The 20,220-nt window shown below is 40.1% G+C and overlaps 1 protein-coding gene across 6 annotated transcripts; it reads left to right on the top strand.

The window, feature by feature from the left end:
- The first annotated feature begins 398 nt into the window (after nt 1-398).
- Nucleotides 399-19,909, top strand: PROSER1 (proline and serine rich 1). Of its 6 annotated transcripts, none has more exons than XR_014226292.1 (14): nt 399-870; nt 3,959-4,024; nt 4,752-4,820; nt 5,278-5,372; nt 5,894-5,987; nt 6,460-6,570; nt 7,288-7,371; nt 8,297-8,375; nt 10,605-10,700; nt 10,826-10,870; nt 13,143-14,904; nt 15,430-15,577; nt 16,904-17,169; nt 19,607-19,909. XR_014226292.1 is itself a non-coding variant. In XM_082278541.1 (14 exons), exons 1-14 carry the CDS (start codon nt 826-828, stop codon nt 17,024-17,026), a joined length of 1,368 nt encoding a protein of 455 aa, XP_082134667.1. In that variant the 5' UTR covers nt 399-825; the 3' UTR covers nt 17,027-19,909. The 6 variants fall into 6 exon arrangements, 5 of the variants coding, with proteins under 5 accessions (XP_082134667.1, XP_082134664.1, XP_082134666.1 ...); XM_082278541.1 differs by having other exon boundaries at nt 13,143-13,324; nt 14,774-14,904; nt 16,904-19,909; XM_082278538.1 differs by lacking the exon at nt 16,904-17,169.
- The last annotated feature ends 311 nt before the right edge of the window (nt 19,910-20,220 follow it).

Genomic DNA, 20,220 nt, shown 5'->3' with positions numbered 1-20,220 from the left:
CTCCCGCCTCCCGGGGGCGGGGCCGGTTGCCACGGCAGCCACGTAGCCACCGCCCCCCCCACGTCGCCCCGGTGGCCGCTGCTCCCCGCGCCGTGCCGGGCCCGGGACTAGGGGCGGCAGCGCGGGCACGGCGCGGGGCGGGCGCCGTGGTGCTCCGAGGGAGCGCTCAGCGCTTCGGCGCGGCGCCGGGAGCTGGGTGAGGGGCGAGTCCGCCCGGAGTTCTCGCCGCTTCTGCGCAGGCATCGCTGTCGTCGCCCAGCGTAGTAAAGGGCCTTCTCTCGGCGCTGTGATGCCATAGGGGCGCGACGGCGGGGAGGCGGGACCGGCGGAGGGGGTGCGCTGTCTTGGGGTTCACGCCGTTCCCGGGCCGCCTTCCTCGCCTGCCCCGGGGTCCGCCCGGGCTCTGCCCGCCGGGATCGCAGGGCGGCGCCGCCGCGAACGATGCGCTGCGGGGGCGCCCCGGGCCGGCCGGGCCTCGGCGCCGCGTGCTGAGCGGGGCGGCCGCCGCTGCCGCCCTTCCTGCCGCTGCCGCGGCCCCTGCGCCCCGCGCCGCCCTCTCCCGCCGGAGCGCCCGCGGGACGCGCGGGGAGCGGGCGCGCCGGGCGGCTCCCGGCGGGCGCCTTTGTCTCTGTGTCCGGCACTGCAGAAGCGGCAGCGCTCCATCCCCGGGGCCGACCACAGCCCGGGCCGCCTTCCGTGCCCGGCATTTTTATTTTTTTTTTAAATCCTTTTTTCCAGTATGCTTAAAGACACTTAGGATTTTTTTTTTATTACTAGTATTATTTCCTCCACGTTTAAGTGTCGGCATTGAATGAAATAATCGAGATGGATAAGAAATCATTTGAAACCGTGCTGGATGAAATTAGGAAGGTAACCTCTCGTTTTGTGTGTTTAATCATTTGGTGATGGACTATCGGACAAGGACTAATAGCTACAAATTGAAAGGGGGAAACATTTCGATCAGATATTAAGAAGAAATTCTGTACTATGAGGGTGGTGAGACACTGGAACAGGTTGCCCAGGAAGGTGGTGGATGCTCCAATCCTGGCAATGTTCAAGGCCAGGTTGGACAAGGCCTTGGGCAACCCGGTCTAGTGGGAGGTGTCCCTGCCCATGGCAGAGGGTGTCGGGACTGGATGATCTTGAGTCGTCATTTGAAATTAGCACTTGGATAAGGTTACTGCAGCATTTTCGCTTCCAAGGAAGATGAGGAATGAAAACAAAGTAGCCAAGCATCTCTTATTTGCGAGGGAAGGGCTGCGTTTGCTTGGCCCGAGCGGTGTCAGTGTGTAGTACGCACCTTTTATACACTGATTTAGGAGGTACAGTGCACAAATAGGACGTGAGAATGCTGATTTCTAAGCTGCACTCTGTTGTCCTTGTGGAAGTCAGTTCTCCCACAGCTCAGGAGTGTGTGCCCACCTTCTTCCTCTGGGATGTTAAGTCTGCATTTTGATGTGAGCTCTAAGCTGTGCTTCTGCATCTCCTGTTTAAAACCTCACCGAGCCAAATACTGCTAGTTGTGGGGAGCAGAGATACAAACCTGGGCTTCCTCGTGTCTGGCGGGGCTCTGGTTTCTCTCTGCACAAGAGGCCTGCTTTTAACAGGAAAGCTCGAAGTTATTTGTTGGCACACGTCCCCAAATGCTAGAAGGAGAAAAGGAGAGAGAAAAAAATCTTTGAGGTTAATGTTTCTTGTTTTGCTTAGGAAGCAGAAACCTGTGAGGATGTATTTTGTTGCAGTTAAGCAGAGGTTTTTTAAGAGTCGTAGTAGAGCAGTTAACCTGCTGAAGCTGTCTTGGTGTGACGATGAGGGGCTTGTTTTAGATGAGATTACTCGTGGCAGAAGAGCGATCCATAGCTTTTTTGTAATAAGTGGGGGTTTTTGTTATGTTGGTATCTCTAGGAGAGGTAAATTTCCTTTATTTGGACTCGGGTACTGGAGCTGAGATTCAGTTCAGTTTCTCTTCGGCATGAGGCAGTGACAGCTGCAATTGCAGTATTATTGTTTTGCAACATATTGAGGTATAAAACCATATTGTGGTATAGAACTGTTCAACAGAAGCCCCAGGGGTGAGTCTTTGTTATCACAACTACATTTTTGCATAAGGTCATGGTTATAAAGTCTCCTTTATAAAACAGCTGAAAACATGACAGTCTAAGATATTTCAGGATGAGGACTTCCCTCCCGACTTATGAATTTGAGTGCAAAATCTGGGAACAAAAAAAAAATCAAGGAACGACTTGCACATGAATGCTTTCTCTGATAATTGATGGTGGGAGGGAGTAGTGCTTCAATTATATGACTGCAGTGCAGTCCTTCAGAATACGCTCTGTGATTACTAAAGACTTCAGACAAAAGGGTTTAGACATGTGATTTTAGGCAATTATGTTTCCTCTATGTTATCTGCCTCTATTCCTGTATTCCACCTTGCTGTTGATCTAAGGGTCAGTGCTGTGCTGTGTTAATAATAGTTGTGCTGTTGCAGTGTAACATTCATGGTCCAAATGCTGATTTTGTGTCTTTGTTGCTATGTTTTTGTTTAAGCTTCATTTCTACCTCTGTGGTAGAACCTTCTTTATTATGTGATTTGCAAGTTTGTTGTGTTGGCATGTTCCATTTTCAGTCCCACATTTAGCAGGAACAATTATTTAAATGTCTTCATGCTTAGCTTACTTCTGTTTTTCACTATATGTATTTACAATTACTAGCAAAATAAACTTTGGGGGTTTTGTTTGTTTGTTCCTTCCATAAATATGCATAGCAGTGCTTTTTGTTTGTGCTCTTGTTACAAAGTCATTCAGTTGTTGATTTAAGAAGGAAAAGTAACATTTGTTTTGGTAAAAAATATGACATACCCTGCTTTTTTTTCAAAATACATGAAAAGGAGGAAAGGACAGAAGAAAAAATGAGCATGAAGGGAGAAATTCTTTCTCCCCTGTGACTGCAGTGTGTCTGTGTTTGTCTGTTAATGGGGTATGGAAGGGAAGAAGGTTGCCTCAAACAGTATCTAAGTGGATTTCTGTGCACCTTTGCTACTCACTCACAGTGAAGCTGCGGTGCTGGAGACCATGTCTGTCAATGTGGAGGGACAGGAACAAAAAAGCAAGGGTGAGGGTAGATTTTAGGGCTGTTGGGAGAAGGATAGAAGTGGGTATGGGGATAAAGCTAAAGGTGGTTTGAGAATACACAAGATCTAGCATCAGAGGGGGAACTTGGAAACTGTGGAAGAAAGGTGTTTTCAGCAGCCTGGGGCAGGAATTCAGCTGTTAGCTGTCTTCTTTACGTCTTGTACCTGTCACAGAGAGCTGGGTACAGGAGAGGGAGGAAGTCCTGGCTCTTAGACAGCTCACGTGGTTATCAACAAAACTGTCTTGCCACAAAGTCAAAAGGCCAGTGCTGCATTAAAGTACTGTGCCTTGTTTGTTTTGTATGACTGCATGTTAAAATTTGAAATGTGTAAGGATGATGGTAAGACAGCATCCATCTCTGGTGCAAGCTTTGTTGTATATTTAATTCTGTCTGTATACACTCATTATCCAATTTCTTCATAAATTCGCTGAGGTAAAATACTTTGCTACTTAGTTTACAGGGGCCGTGCAAAAAGCTTGCCTGAATAATCAACTGTGTTATCTTGTTTAACTGAAAGTTGACGTAAATCATTGGAGCAAAAAGAGAGTGATGATGTTCTCTCAGTTATAAGCAACAACAAAAAAGCAAAAGCAAGTAAATTAAAAAATGAGTATTTTTTTAACAGAAGAATTTAATCAAGTGTTTCTGCTCTTCCCTGTTCTCAATTACCTAAGGAATGTACTTTTACTTCAAAGTGCTGCAGTGCAGTTGATACAAGTGTCACTTTGTAGGGGCAGATTTTAGATTAATAGATTAGCAGATGGTTGTGCTATAATTATAATTTTGAGTCACTAATCATGCATCTTTTTTATTCTATATCTTTTAGGCTGTATTGACTGAGTACAAATTAAAAGCTATTGAATATGTTCATGGATACTTTTCCAGTGAACAGGTAAAGTCAACACTGTCATGGGTTTAATGGGAGCTTTTGTTTTTGGGTATTCAGTAATACAAACAGATTGTTGCCAGTCATACTGAGGCTGATCATATTAGCTTTTCATATTTATTAACTGAGGAGATTTAATTCCTTACTATTATATCAGCATGATACTATTAAAAAGAGCTCCAAGTTGCTTTGTTATCAAAATCACTACATTTTTATTTTTATTGTGTCAGGAAAATGGTGGAAATTTATCTTAATGGAATTTAGGATTATTTTTCATGTATTGTCTAAATAGAGATGTAGTAATAATGTATAATATGATAATACAGAGATTTTCTTTTTCCTGTTTCTTTTCCTGCTGGCTTTTTTTGGTGTATGTTTGGGAATATGCTGTTTGGGATACTGATTGTTGATAAGGTTTTTCAGAGATACTTGATTTTTTTTTTTACTTATTCTAAAACAGTGGCATTGTTATGTATATATGCAAATATATGTAGAAAAGTAAGTATTTGAAATTTTTCCATAGAAAATCTTCATCTCATAAAATAGAATTTTAGGTGCCTACTTAGAAATAAAAAGGTTAGATGCTGGTAGGCACCAACAATCAAATCCACAGACATACAGATATTTTTTAGCAATATACCACTGTGCTAGAAAAGTGGAAAGGTCATGTTGATGCTATTAGCATACATTTTTAATATATCTAAAAGATTAATTGAAGGCCTTACTGTTGCAGGTTGTTGAATTACTGAGATACTTCTCCTGGGCAGAACCACAGCTCAAGGCAATAAAGGCTTTACAACATGTAAGTTCTTGTGACATAATCTTTTGGAATAAATTTGCTCTGCTAATGTCATTTTAATTTTATGACACCTACTTTTCAACTGATGAGTCAATCTATCCTTTAAAATCTTCAAAGTTTCTTCTTCATCTCCTTCTTCAGTGGTTTCAAGCTATGAAACTTCATACTTAAAATTAGGGTATCTTTTCTGACTAAAGTGACTTTTACTTTCCTGTGTATCTCAGTAATAGATGTAACCCTTTGTAACTATTGTTAACTCTCCTGATTTCTTTGCTTTGGGTGAGTGCTTTTTGGAGCTGCTTGTTTGTAATTTAGCCTGTAGAGTCTCCTTCCCAATGGGAGGGAGAGGCTATTAAAATTTCACTGAAATACACCATATGTATATGTTACTGAGTTGTATTCTGAGTTTAAAATAGTTGTACTGCCTTATTTTATACACACATTTTTTCTTTCTTATCAGAAAATAGTGGCAGTTCCAGCATCAAAAATGGTTAATATTCTCAACTGCTTCACATTCAGTAAAGATAAACTTATTGCCCTTGAAATCTTAGCTTCGTAAGTATCTCTTGTGCTTTATTTCCTTAACTTATATTGGTTTATCTCGTGTTTGGGGATATAAACTTCAGATACTCCTAGAAGGAAGCACTGTGTCTGGTTAAGGTAAAGCACATGTCCATTACTGATGGGGCTGTTCAATAGAGTAATTAGAAGTAGACATTGTAGAAGTAGACATAAGGCTGAGAGAATTTGGTTTGTTCGGCCTGGAACAAGTTGGGGTGACCTAATTGCAGCCTCCCAGTACCTGAAGGAGGCCTGCAAGAGAGCTGGAGTGTTGTGACAGGACAAGGGGAATTGCTTCACACTGAGAGTAGGTTTAGACTGGATATCAGAAAAAAAAATTACCATATTTAAGCCAGGGGTTTTTACTTCAATAGTAATATTATAATTTGAACTAATTATGTTTTTTTAATGTACTGTTGGGTAGTGGCTCAGTGAGTGTGGGCCACTTTTCAATGGTGCATTGTTTCAGCTTATGCAAAGGCAATGGCAGTAATTGTCTGTCAATACCTTTACAGCAACATTGTTGATGCTCAGAATTATCGCCTTATTGAAGATCTGTTCAGAATTAATATGTCAGAGAAGAAAAGATGCAGAAGAATTCTCGAACAGGTAATCAAGATAAACTACTATCCTTGGTTCTATTAGGATTCTGTTTACATCCTTATGGTCACTGAGGGGCCAGGGCTTAGCATGAGGACTTCTGGGAGCTGTTGGTGGGAGACAAACTGAAACAAGCAACTGCAAAAAGATAAGAGCTGTGTGATGCACGTGCAACAAAAGGGGAAGTTTCTGTCAGGCGTTAGGAACATATGGAAAAAGGGGCGCAGAATTACAACCGGTGCTGGAGGAAACTGTTTGTTTTAGAGAACACCAAGTGCTTAAGCCCAAGTTCAGTATAAGCAGAGGTGGACTTTGGCAGAAGTTTATACTATTTGGATTATTTGGAATAACACTTGAGACACAGACTCCAATTGTTCCATGTAGGTTGATTCATGCAGTCTAAATGTCATAAAGTAGTAACTAGTTGCTTTAGAACATTGAATTTGATAGCAAATGATGTTCTTTCTTGATTATTTTGCAGGCTTCAAAAACAGGTTGTAAGGCTCCTCATGCTATGATATCATCCTGTGGCATGATTCCTGGCAATCCTTATCCCAAGGGCAAACCAAGCCGCATAAACGGAATTTTTCCAGTAAGCACAATCCTATGCTTTTGCTTTTCACAAATGAACCCTTGATTTAAGGTTCATTGTAGTATAACCAAACCCAGAATTCACATACATGGAAGGAGGACTGGAATCAAAACCAAAGTGCGTTTGTTGGGTTTGCTTTACCCCATTCCACATTTATAGGGAACTTGCATTATTTTTATTTGCCTATTCTTTCTATGCTGCTTCAGGTAAAGATTACTTCATGAATAAAACATTATTCATATCAGGAAAACATTGTAAACTCTAGCAATGTTTGGCAGAATCAGGAGAGGTGTCAAGAGCTTTACTGGTATGTTGATAAAGTGACCTAATAGGGTCACTGCTATACTACTGCTAATCCTAGTGTGGCTCCTAAACAAGCATGTTAAGCATTTCATGTGAGCACTTAAGGGACAGCAAAATTAGTGTCATCATGTCCACAAGTCAAAATGCAGAATTTCATCATCAACATGGACTGTTTAAAATGCCTCTCTTTAAAAAAGCTCAGTGTTACAAACCAAGCTATTGGAATGTTCTTACTCATTACTTTACAAGCCTAAAACAGTTGGTTGTTGTTTTGTTTTTTTTTTCCTGACAAACATGGTTACATTCAGAATGTTCAAAAACTCAGATGTAGTTCAGGAAAAAACAATGTGGCAGAAATTGTACAGCAAGATTTGGTTCTAAATTAATGCTTGGCTTAATTTTCTTTTGTTTCAGGGAACCCCTATCAAAAAGGACACAGAAGAGTGTACTAATGAAGGAAAGGGAATAGCAGCCCGTATACTTGGACCATCCAAACCAGTATGTCTAATAAATTCATAAATAAATGAAACTTTGAAAAAACCCCAAAACAACCACCAGCCAATTGACCGAGGCTTTGTTATAAAATTCTGTTATGTTGCCAGAAGACTGTAGAGCAGCAATTTAATTGAAGCTAAACTTCTGTAATGAATATGACCTAGTATTTTTTTATTTAACTTGAAAATGAGCTCTAGTTTTTATCTGTAGGGGGGGAGAATCCTCTACTGGATGCAATCTATGTGCATTTGAAGACAGAATTTAAATTGTGGTAGCAGAAGAGAAAACTAAAAGCATTTTTAGTAGTCCATCATGAGCTCCTCTCTGAGGGTTTCTCACATGAACACAGAAAATGTTTCCATCTTTGAAACTTGAATTACAGCAGTGCCTTAGAGGTTCATGTTTCTTGACAACACAGCTGATGTGTATTTCAAAATTTTAAGCATGTGGGACAAACTTTCAGTTGCACCTGTTACTACTTTGAAGTATTGTCCAAATGTTTTATTACCACTTTTATTATGAGATGTTTCCCACAAACATTTTAAATTAAAACATTTCAAATTAAATTTTAAAGGCATAGGTACTTTCAGAAATATTTGGTAGTTTTAAATGTGCTAAACATTTAAAATGAGAAGTCAGTCCAAGACTGCAGAGTGTGAGAATTGCAAGGCAGAAAGGAGTTCCCTTTCCCTCCTGTGCTCAGTTTTATATGAAAATCCAAAGGTATACTAGTGATGTTTGCTTCACTCTTTTCAGAAAGAGCGAAATAGTTGCAGTCACTATGGATATTATGACGAAATTTTGTGTCACATATATTTGTAGTGAAGAATGCCTGTCTGTAGTAGTATCTGAAAGTTAGCTTTTTGTCTGAGAAATATTAGGTAATGCTTTCACTATTGCTTTTCCCATTTGTTTTTTGTTTATGTAGGCTCCATCAACGTACAATCCACACAAACCAGTTCCATACCCCATCCCACCATGTCGGCCACATGCAACTATTGCACCAAGTAAGGTTTCTGTGTTCTAGCTTGATGCTATTGTTTCATGCATTTGCCTTTTAAGTAATGTGTCAAGTGTCAGTTTCTCTGACCATGGTCATCTCTGAAATTGGCTTCTGCTCTCCAAGCATGCTCTGGGTACTGGTTTCTACCTTTTCTTATCATGACAGCAGAATTGATTAAAAGAGGACTATATTGACTTATTTTTCCAACATCCATAAGAAAAATTCACAATCCTTTTCTGATGACAAAGTATTTAATTTATGGGAGGCATTGTGCGTGTTAGACAAGACTAGGGCTTTGGTTTTGTTGTAACGTTTGACCAAGGTTTGGGCTTTGGCTTGACAAGTCTGGCTTGTTACTATAGAACCCAACTTGGGATATGGCCAGCCACAGCCCTGAATTGGGTGGAACTGTGTAGGAACTTGCTGAAGGGCTATAATCTGTTTCTCAGTTGCCTTCAGCTTTACCTTCTCTCCATCATAATGGAGAGCAAACAGTTTCCTAAAAGAAAAGTAGATTTCAGTCTCAGAAGGGAAATAGTGATTGCCTTTTCCAGCTATTGGTCTGTTTCTGTCCTTGTGCCTTAGGTAAGATTGAGCCTTTATTCGTAAGCTCCTCTCTCTTTGCTCTGCTGCATCAATTGTTTGATTCCAGACTTCTTTGGAAGGGAGCAAGGCAATTGCCCTTTCTTTGGAAGAAAGCTTAGAATACGTAAAGTAGTCAGATTTGGATCTGGCAGCTGAAAGCCTTTTCTAATCTTGAAATTCTGTACTGCAAAACAAGGAGTGCTCTGGTTAGGACGCTTGCTTTTCACTGATGTTGGGGATTTCAGGGAGTTTTTCAGGTAGTTGATAAGAAAGTGAAGCAGAATTCCTAGCTTGCTGAAGGCTGAGTCATCTAATCAACTTGATGTCTGCAAGACTTTTTAGAGCCATTTTAGAAAAATGGGCACTACTAGTGGCTAAACTAAGACTGATTGATTATTTATGCCCAGGAAATTACTTGTTGCCAAGAAACTGTACGGCAAACTTGCGGACTAGCTCAAATTTATATTAAATAAATCCTGTCCAAAGTATCTTAAAGCACAAAATTTGGCTTGTGAAAGGATATAAATATTAGTACAGGTTTAGGATATGAAACAGCTTTTGAGGTTTCTGGGCCTTATTAGGCTGCAACATATTTTGTAAGAAAGCTCTTGTGACAACAGAACTCATAACTGGTAAAATGATATACATGTGTGTGTGTGTTTAATGAGATTGCAGATGCTGACCTGAAACTATTGAATGTGATTGTTTTCAGTCAGTGGTCAGAATGATGAATTGTTTTCTGCCTCTTGAACATTTCATTCCTGGGTGATGAAGTGATTGTTAGTGGCTTTTCTGATTTTCAGGTCGTGCAAGAAATCTTAACATCAGGTGGAATTGCTGTGAAAGTGTGAAATCAGAAAGGAGTTGTATATGACAAATTACTGCACTTTCAGTATTGTTCAAGTGCTACCTTTGCCCATGAAGACTAAGTTCTTATGCTCTTAAACTATTAATTCAGGGCCACTATGAAGTGTGTTTGTGTTCCTGCAATTTAAATTCATATGTGTTTCATCAGAACTGTATACCACAGCAATACAACAGTTTAAGTTGCTCAAAAAAATAAGGGAGGAAAAAAGGTATTTTTAATACATTAATTGCTGTAAGAATTTTATATTGAAATAGTTTGTTAACCCACTTGAATTTCTTAGCATTGAAAGGATTATTGAAGAATACTAGATTAAGTATTTGAGATGGGACATTTTTCTCTGTATTTTCTGGCTAGTGTTAAAGGGTCATGGTTACTGATCTGTGTTTGGCTCCTTTGTTTGTCCAGCTTTAATGTTGAAGAAGGTGTTGCAACAGCCTTTAAATTAGGAATAGGAATGGAACCAGTGATGCTGCAGACACTGTATCACTCCTCTCCTTTGAGTTTTTTCAGGCAAAATGGAACTGAAAGGAATTGAAACCTGACTTTTTCAGGCTCTCTCAAGAGAATTGCCCTTAGTAAAATTTGGATCACAATGCATGCCATTCAGGCAGACATTGGCAAAAGCCAACATCCAGTCTGAATGATTAACTGGTCTAGCTTTTTGATGAAGGAATGTCTTACAGTCTTGAAAATGTTCTTTTAAAGGAGACGATGCTTACTGGTTCATCTAGATACAGATTCTTCTGACAATGGGGATGTGTATTGCCTTTGTTATTTTAGGTGCTTACAACAATGCTGGCTTAGTTCCAATGGCCAATGTCATAGCTCCAGGCTTACCAGCTCCTCCACCATACACTACTAATCAAGTGGCATCAGGTAAAGCATGCATATCTTTAAAAATATTCATGCTGATTTTCCTGATTCGTTGTTGGGAGTGGATCATTCATTCACTGCTGGAGTGTCATTTGCTTTTCAATAACAAGTTGCTGTTCTCTGTTTAGAAAATGAAGACCTTTCCAGCCAGGCAAAACCTTCACAAAATCAAGGTAAATTGCAAATCCACAGGGGGGTTTTTGTGTTGATTGTATCTTTGTTATTTGTTCAGAAAATGTTAACAATTTGTTTAGTGGGATCTTCATAAGCTTCTACGTATGTAGCTGCTAAGTATGTGGAATAGGATCTCTTGAGAGTGGAGAAAAAAAATCGTCTGAAATTTGTCACTTAGAAGCACGGAAGCATTGCAATTCTTTTGTGTTAGCTTATCAAAGTTTTTTATATTCTTCATTATATAAGTATGTGAGAAATCATGTTAAAAACGAAATCAAAATACCCTTTGCAATGTCATGCACTTAAATACTTCAGTAAATCTTTGCAATTTTTAAAACTCTGGACGTCTGTTGGAAAAGCCATTGACATTTTAATTTCATAGATCAGTTGCAATAAGAAGGTAGTAATACAAGAGAGATTTAGATATTTTTGAATGTCTTATCCCAGAGTGTTAGATCCAACTATGTCTACCTCCACTTTTGTCTTACCCTGTAAGATCCTCTGTTCCCTTTACAAAGACACTTGTGCATTTTTTATTGTTTTTATTTGTGTGGTGCTTTGTACAATTAGTACAAAGCATAATAATAAATCCCATTAGGAACTACTTATAAACAGGCTTTGATAATACTTTGTTAGATTTGACAAATCCAAACAGAGAATTTACTGGCCATTAAGTCAGACATTTTAACAAATACTGCAAATAGATAAAATGACTGTGATAAGTTTATCTACTGTAAATATTCCTAGGGGCCAAAAAAAAAAGTTATGTTTTGTCTTTCCTTCTCTGTGTCCAGGGGTGGTTCTACAGAAATGTTTTGAGAATCACTTCATTCTTATGTACCCCTCTTTAAGTGTGCATGTATTTTACAAAGTAGTTAATGCAGCTAAATGAATACAGTGTAAGGAATGAAATATTCTCTTAGGAACACAAATTCAGCAACAACTCTGAGTTCTATTGCAGCTGTATTTCATTGGTGATTATCTTGGCTGTCAGGATTAAATAACTGTGATCTTTAGGAGAGTCTTCAGCTTGGAAACAGAAAGAGGAAAGAACAGAATCCAGAGCTGGGCAGTCTGGGTTTTTTTGAAAAAAATATGTCAAAGGAAATAGTTTGTTTGCAGACTTGCTAGTTTTAGAGTTTCAACATATGCAGAATGGGAGTTTGTCCTCCCACCTTAGGTCCAAGATTTTAAAGATTACTTTTTTGGATTTATGTGTAGAATTATATGTAGAATTCAGGCAAGAGAGACATTTAGGCTGTTAGAGAGTTATGGGTGATGAGTTTGACTGGTTGGATCAGTGTCTTGCTTACAGTTGAACAGAATATTCTGAAAGTAAAATAAAGCACAAGGTTTGCTTGAGAGGGATGATTTATTAACATATTCATGTTCCACAGGAAACTAGAGGCAGGCATATCGGGACTCTTGACATGCCCATGTTCATAAATGCAGCTCCTTTCCATTAATCTCCACCTCCCCATTCACAGCGTGCCTGCCTGTTTTCCTGCAGCTTGACTGATGTCTCTAACTTACTTTGTAGGATTGACACAAGCTGATACTTTTAGTGGCAGGTGATTGCCTTTATTACAGACACCTGACTAAAGACTCCTAGAAATACTTGTTGATAAAGTCAAGTGCCAATGTTAGTTTAATACTGTAGTGTGATACATGAATTTAAAAGTGTACCTTCTTAGAATCAAAATCTGAAGGAAGCACAGTGAAGAGAATGACCTGATTTTGAAGGAAAGAAAACTACCAGCACCTGAAATCAGCTTTCTTCAGTTGTTGACTAAACTTCTCTGAAATCATGATACATTGAATTAACTGGTTCTGAAGGAAATTCTGACCTTCAGTGAGAATGGATGCAGAGGAGCCCAGGTGATCTGATGCTGATGGAATATTAGATCTGGTTTGGGTACTGCCAAATGTTAGGGACCAGAGGGAGGGTGTTCACCTGTATTGCTTAGATGTTGTTACAGAGTATATTTGAGTTTCTAACTGTTTTGCATGAGATCATGAAGAGGTAGCAGATGTCACAGAGTGTTTTATAAAGGAGTGTTAGCCCACATGGTGTACGATTTGTGTGATGTGTTTGTGTGTACCTTTCTGGTTTGTTTTCATAGGCCCCGCTGTTCATTGTTTATATGTAAACATTGTGTGTTAGCTATTGCCTGTATATCATATTTTAAAATGCTGTATAAAATGTTTTTGTGTTGATTTCAAACATTTCTGACAGTTTCAAGTATTCTTACTGGTTTTGTTTCTTTGCAGCTTTCTCTGCACAAGCGAATCAGCTCTTTACTCCTCATGGTTCTAATCCTTCAACACCTGCTGCTACTCCAGTCCCTACCCCATCACCTGTCAAGGCAATAAGCCATCCATTAGCACCTGCAACTCCACTCATCTCTGGGATGAACATGTCTACCCCTGTCCTTCCTGTTTTCCCAGGACAGGTCTCCTCTTCCATCCATACATCTCAGCCATCTACCCCAACCCCTACTGTCATCAAATCCCTTTCATTGCCTGGTGTTCCTGTCACATCTGTTCAGAGTGCAACCTCTACCCCTATCCCCGCAGTTTTCTCTGGGCTGGCTTCTATCCCCGCTGCTATGCCCGCTCCGCAAGGTTCCTCCACCCCATGTGCCACACCTGCGCCTACTGAAGCTTTCGCATCTGCTGCTACACCATTTGCTGGCCTCCCGTTCTCTGCAACCTCCTCAGTTGCTTCTGCTAATAATCCTGCTCCATTGTCATCAGTTTTTGCTGGCCTCCCTTTGTCCTTGCCGCCCAATGCCCAAGGGATTTCTAGTCCTGTTCCATCTACAATTGCTAATTCTCCTGCCACTACCATTCCTGGCTCACTAAGCTTGCCTAACCCAATTTTGTCTGTCTTAAAGGGATTTCTGACATCAAATGACACTTCATTAATCAATTCATCTGCTTTACCTTCTGCTGTGACAAGTGAGCTTGCTTCTTTATCTGCTCTTGCTAATCAAAGCTCTGACCCACCCACTTCCTCTGTCAACAAATCTTACACTCCATCAGCCACCCCCAACCCACAGCGCTCCTCCACACCTGGGCTGGCTATTTTTCCAGGTCTTCCATCCCCATCTGTAGCCAATTCTAGTTCCACTCCTCCAACATTGCCTGCACAGTCACCTTTAACCACTTCACCATCAATTATGCCAGTCAACTGTGGCTCATCAGCCTCCCTCTTGCATGGCACAAGTCCTACTAATCCTGACCAGCAGCTTTCATCAGCCCCAGCTGCCACCAGTATCCCAGTTCTGGTCAAAACAGAACCCATGAGTCCTACCTTGTCAGCCTTCAAAGGTCCTTCTCATTCAGCCAGCCCTTCTCATGGCACTCTAGGACTGTCAGGGCTTGGGCGTGCTTACACCTCAGCAGCTTCAGTGCCAGTCAGCTTACCCAGTTCCCTGAACCCAGCGCTGTCAGGGCTCTCCTCTTTGAGTGCTCCTCTGAACAACTCCAGTTCTCTGGCTTCCATTTCCCTTGCCCCCCATGGCTCCTCTGCTCCCATTGCCCCTGTGTTCAATGGCCTCCCTCCTTTCACGTCTCTAACCAGTAACTTTGCTTTTACTGGTAACCCAGCACTGACCCCACCCGTCACTCTCCCAGGGTCTCTGTTGGCCACTCCGGCTACAACCGCTTCAGCCGTGTCCGCCCCCCATGTGAGTTCCACCGCCGCCGTACTCTCAGGACTCGCCGCCTCCGCAGCAGTCTCCGCTCCACCCTTCTCGCTTAACTTGTCCAGTGCTGTCCCTTCCCTTTTTTCCGTTGCCCAGGGACCTCTGGGATCATCAAACCCATCCTTCCCTGGTTTTCCTGTCTCTAACACACCCTCTGTCACTCCTGCTCTCCCTTCTTTCCCTGGCCTCCAGGCATCTTCTGCAGTAGCAGCAGTTGCACCGTTGCCAGCAGCTGCCACAGCCCCATCTCCAGCTCCAGTCCTGCCAGGGTTTGCCTCGGCCTTTAGCTCAAACTTCAACTCTGCACTTGTTGCACAGGCTGGGTATGTTACTGTTTTTAAAGTTAGTTCACTACTAGATTTCCACTTGTCTTTAGAAGCTGATAGGGTAGTGACTAAATAGGTTGGCCTCAATAGTCCTTGTTACAACAGTCTAATCCAGTGAGGTGCAGAGTGATTTTATTTCTCAGATGAGGATACTTGGCACCTCCTAGGCTTTTACAAGAATAGATTCCACGTGGGCATCCATTAACACATACAAGTAACAGCAGACAATATCGCAGATGTTTTAAGGAAGTACTCAGCATAAATTCTTGTCTGTAAGGTTATTATTAGGTACAAAACAGAAATTCTGATTCCCCTTAGGTGTGTTCCAGACAATCTTGTGTGTTTATGAATAATTTTTAGGTGGGTAAAGACTGTACTTTGGTTTAGAAATTCTGGCCTTCATGAGATTTAGAAAAAGAAGTGCTTTTGTATTTTATACAGACATAAGCTTATAGAGAGTGAAACAGAATAAGACATGGTGAAGATGTTCCTAATAATAGCCTCATTTTGACATTCTTTCAGGTTGACTTCTGGACTACAGACACCAGGAAATGCAGTTTTTCCTGGTCTTTTATCTCTCCCTGGTATCCCTGGCTTTCCCCAAAGTGCCGCACAATCTTCCTTACAGGAATTGCAGCACAGTGCAGCTGCACAGTCAGCACTACTACAGGTAACGTGCCTATTTGTTAATACTGTTCTTCTTCCAGTGACCTCTTGAGCGTGTATTTGCCTGTTAACTCCTTGGGATTAGTTTAAGTCAGTAAATGACGAAAAACCCCTAACCTGTGTGAGAATTGATTGTAAGGATGATGATAAAAACCTACTTGTATTACCTTCTTACTCAAGGCCAGTGTACAATGCTTCATAAATGAGACTAAACCTTATCTAAAACTTTGTTAAATGGGGAGAAGTAAAAGAAAAGGTAATGGAAATTATTTTTTTTTCCTGGGCTTCTGTTAAATCTAATGAGCTGACCATACCATTGCAAAATTTGTGCTCAGTTCCAGTCTTACATTTGAGTAACTTAGAGATTTCTCTGGACCCTTTGTTGTGAGTTATGTGCCTCTTCACATGTAATCAGATTGTCTTGAATTTGTGTCTGTTGTGGTTTTGCCTTTCTCTTGATAGTTCCCACAAATAGAATTATAATATAATCTTGAAGTGGCTTTGGGTAATGCGTAGTTTCATTGTCAATTGTCCATGAAACAGCTTGTTTCACCCATCAACCTATATAAGTTAACTGAGACTATAATCAGACTTCGTGTTTATGTGTATAGTTTGTCCTTTGTTAAAAGCAGCCTCTGTACAGATTAAGGATTCTTGTAAAAAACTTTTCCTTCTCTACAAAATACTAAAGGAGAGAGCTGAGTGTCTTGACTTAATGTTTTCTTTCTTCTGTGACACATCAGTTGTTGAAATGGAGCACGTGTCTAAGTACTGTTCAGAGTGCAGCATATTGTCAGATGTCTTTTAAATATCAGGGGATTGGAAGAAGTAAGTTACTTCGTCTAGGCCATGCTGCTTTTGCAGCTCAGGAATCTATTTGTTCTGTAGAAATGTATGCAGATTGCATTCAGGGAATACAATTTTTCTTATTTATAAGATCCAGTCACTAAAATTAACACTTACTTGCTTGAGCAATGAAGAGAAGGAAAGTTCAAAGTCACTAAAATATTATAGCTCCTGATTAAGCTATGCCTTCCAAATCAGCTGGTGCTTACTCCACTGGAAAGCAAATGCCATTAACACTTCTTTGTTTTCCCCCTTAATCCAACTGCTTTTTTCATTCTCTGGTATTTCAGAGCAATAGTTGCACTAGAGTTTAACGTCTGTGTATAGATGCATTGCTCATCTCTATTCTTTGCACACTTCAGATTATAATCCATTTGTTATGGCTTGAGTAGGACTGGTACTGTGGCTGAAATTTTGCTTAATTTAGATTTTTGTTTCCTTGTTTTTATCAGTGCTGTTTCCTAACTTCTTATCTTCCTTTAAGGCGCATTCTGCTTCTGCTCTGGAGAACTATACAGCTCAGCCTGAAGGTTTTGCTAACTATCCATCAACACCAGGAACACCATTTTCATTGCAGACAAGTCTGCCCCAGAGTGGATGGCAGTAAATACCAGGCATTTCTAAAGACTGCAGTGTTTGCTTGACAGAGCCTGATCCTATTCACTTTGAAGGCTGTCTCTTCGATAGTGGGAGCATGGTCTGAGTTGAGGAAAGAAAGGGAAAACATGAGGGTAAAATGTTTCCAGGAAGGTGTGTCAGATGTCAAACTTAATTTGTGATTGCATTCAATTTGATTCAGGGTCTGATCCTGTGAATTGCTGAGCATCCTTGACTCTCCTTTAATTTTAAAAGTTCAGTGTTTGGTGTCTTACAGGATCAGGAACATTCAAACAGATATTTATGTAAATAGGGCAATTGACTGTCAAACTGAATAGGGAGACCAAGTATACTTAATAGTGTGTATAAGCACCTATGCTTTTGTTATGTTTTGTATGGTATACGTGGTTAATATAGACTGAGATCTAGACTGAAACTAGACAAATAAAGCTGTAGACGACCTTTTGTGTAGACACACTTCTTGTGTGTGCACAAATCAAGGTCAGTTTATGGCTTTTCAGATGTTTTCTTCCTATGTATGAGGATCTCCTGTTAGCATCAGCAGTATGTTGAGGGGAGGGTAGGTCAGAGGTGTGTGGGGATTTTCTTATGCTTTGAAATATTGTCATGGGCTTGCTGCTGAATTGAGTACTCCTTTGTCTGAACATGAAAGCTAGGAAATGATGCTGTACTGTATTTGGGTAGAAGTGGATTATGTTTTATTGGAGTATGGTTTAGCTAGCTGAGAATATGTCTTTCCAAAGTACATAAAAACATTTTAACTTGCCTCTAAAATAACGTTCTGTAATATTCTCCTTGCCCCCAGCACCCCTCTGAATGAAATAACTGTACTGCAGATAGGCTGCCTATCTGGCACTTTTGACTGCAGACTTACGTGAATGTTTACAGACATGGGGCAAGTTCTTCTCTCCCTTATACTCACAAACAAACTGGTTCTCTAAATGCTTTTCAGCTATAAACTACAACTTGATGGTGCTTACGTTATCCTGTGAGTATAAGTGGGAGCAGAATTTGGACCATGGATTTTTTTAGTATTTTTCCTTGGAAAACGTACATGATTTTAAAGGCATATAGCTAAATTAACTGTTACGATGCAGCATATAGAAAGGTCTTGCTCTGGTAGTGAAACTGAGTTGTGCACTCTTCTAATAATGTTAGTACCTGTGGCAATGTGTAACACATCATTGAATATCATCTATTTAAGATATGCTCTTGATCATGGTTTAGAGACAATAGAGATGAATGATATTCAATCATGTGATTAAATTAAAATGTAGAGGATACTACACTGTAGAAATGTTCTGCACCTAGAGTTTTACTTTTTTAAAGATTGATTCTGCTGGGAGATGTTGCTAATGTATTTTCTTTCAAGATGTGAACAAACTTTTTTAGAACGTTAATGGAAATTACTGTATTGGTTTTTAACATAATTTTTTTAAATAAAAAGTTTACAGTCATGGCAAAAAGTCTTTGCTGACTATTTGCATATTTACCTAAAATACAAATGAATAAACTTGTTTTTACTAAGATACTTCTACTGCTTGATCTTGCTTATGCTGTTTCTTTATGATGCAGAATTCTGTCCAAAATTATAAAATTGACTTCCTAAAGAGTGACATTAGAAATATCCTATTAAGTTTTTAGATGAAAAATTTAAATCTTTTGACGTTTTAATAATCAAACTTACATGTTATGTTACAGCTAAAAAACATAGTGTCCTTACATTTTTTTAGTTTGTGAAACCTGTTAAATTCTGATGATTCTCCACTCTGAACTTCTCTTAAAATTGGTGCCTTCTATCTTGACTTAAGAAATCTGTGGAAGAGATCTCTACCATCTTTCATTTTACTCTGCTTCTCATTCTATCCATAACATGTTCTTTGTAGATCTATTGGAGAAAATAAAGATACAGGTATCTTATCAAGAGCAAATTGGCTTTTCTCCCCTAGATGTGAATGTAAAGTAGTTCCAAGTCAGTAAGAGTTTTCTAACCTTACTGAGATGCTGAGTTTGGCATCCTATTTTAATCCTAGTTTCCCCATCAAGCAATCAAAGTTTGAACTAATTCACGTCACCCTGTAGTCAAAAGCAAGTAGTACTGTTTTGTCAGAAAGTAAGCATTTCATACCTCTGTTTCTAAAAATACCTGTTGAATAGCCATGGGGTATGGGGGTTCCTGTCTGAGCATTGGACACCTCAGATGCCAAAGAGACTCAAACTTTGTTTCTCCAAATGAAAACAGGTGAGAAGTAGTGAAATGCACTATATTAAATGCTCTTCTGAAACAGTGTAGTTACAGGGTGGTGTCCACACACTTTACCAGAGGAGAGAATTTGATGCTCCCATCAGTGTTAGGCAAGTGAACGGGTTAAGAAGTGTTCATTTGTGAAGTTTTTATGTCTGGAATGGGTTTTCTGGTTTCTATTGAATCATATTGAAGGATTTTGTAAATGGAACTCTCCAGTGGTTAGGATTAAAGTTCAGTTTTTAAAATATTTCTCCTGATGTAAAATTGTTTTTTATTAATGTTTTCCCTCTTCAGGAATAAAGTCTGTGTTCTGCATTGCAGCGAACTGCTGTGACCCAGCCTTGGAATTTCTGAAGGAAACGATTTGTCCTGAGCTCTTTCATGCTTACTTGAGCACCATTTTTAGACAGCCAAGGAAACATCTGCTCCTGAGGCAAACCACCTTAAACTGAGCCTGTTCCGGGAAAGGACTCTTGCTGAATGACTTTAATTTTGGACTAAATATGGCTTTTTTCACTGTTCAAGTTGCCTATTACTGCTCTATTTCATATGTATTGACAGACTGCAAAAGATAAGGTGTAGTGAAGTGTTCCGAAATAAAATCTCTTTTGCAACAACTAAGAACATACAGGGATTGTGTTTGCAAACACAAGTTTCAATGTTTCTTTCAAGTGCTTTAACTGCAGATACAGTGAATAGGAGAGAAACAGAGTAATTTTCTATCCTTTTCCTGTGGTTTGCGAATGAGTGCCCAGTTTAGCTGGGCCTGAAAACTTGTCATGGTATGAATGTTCTTACTTTCTTGCGAATTGCCTTCCTTTCTGTATTGAGAGAGGAGCAATACCTTTGGCTCTTTCATATTTACTCATGCTCTAGTGGCCAAAGGGGGGCTTTCTGTCATCTCCAGATCTGCAGCTATTGAAAGCTGATGCCAT

This window comes from Coloeus monedula, assembly GCF_965178545.1.
Source record: "Coloeus monedula genome assembly, chromosome: 3".
Lineage (NCBI taxonomy): Eukaryota > Metazoa > Chordata > Aves > Passeriformes > Corvidae > Coloeus > Coloeus monedula.
This window is presented reverse-complemented; position numbering and strand designations above follow the sequence as displayed.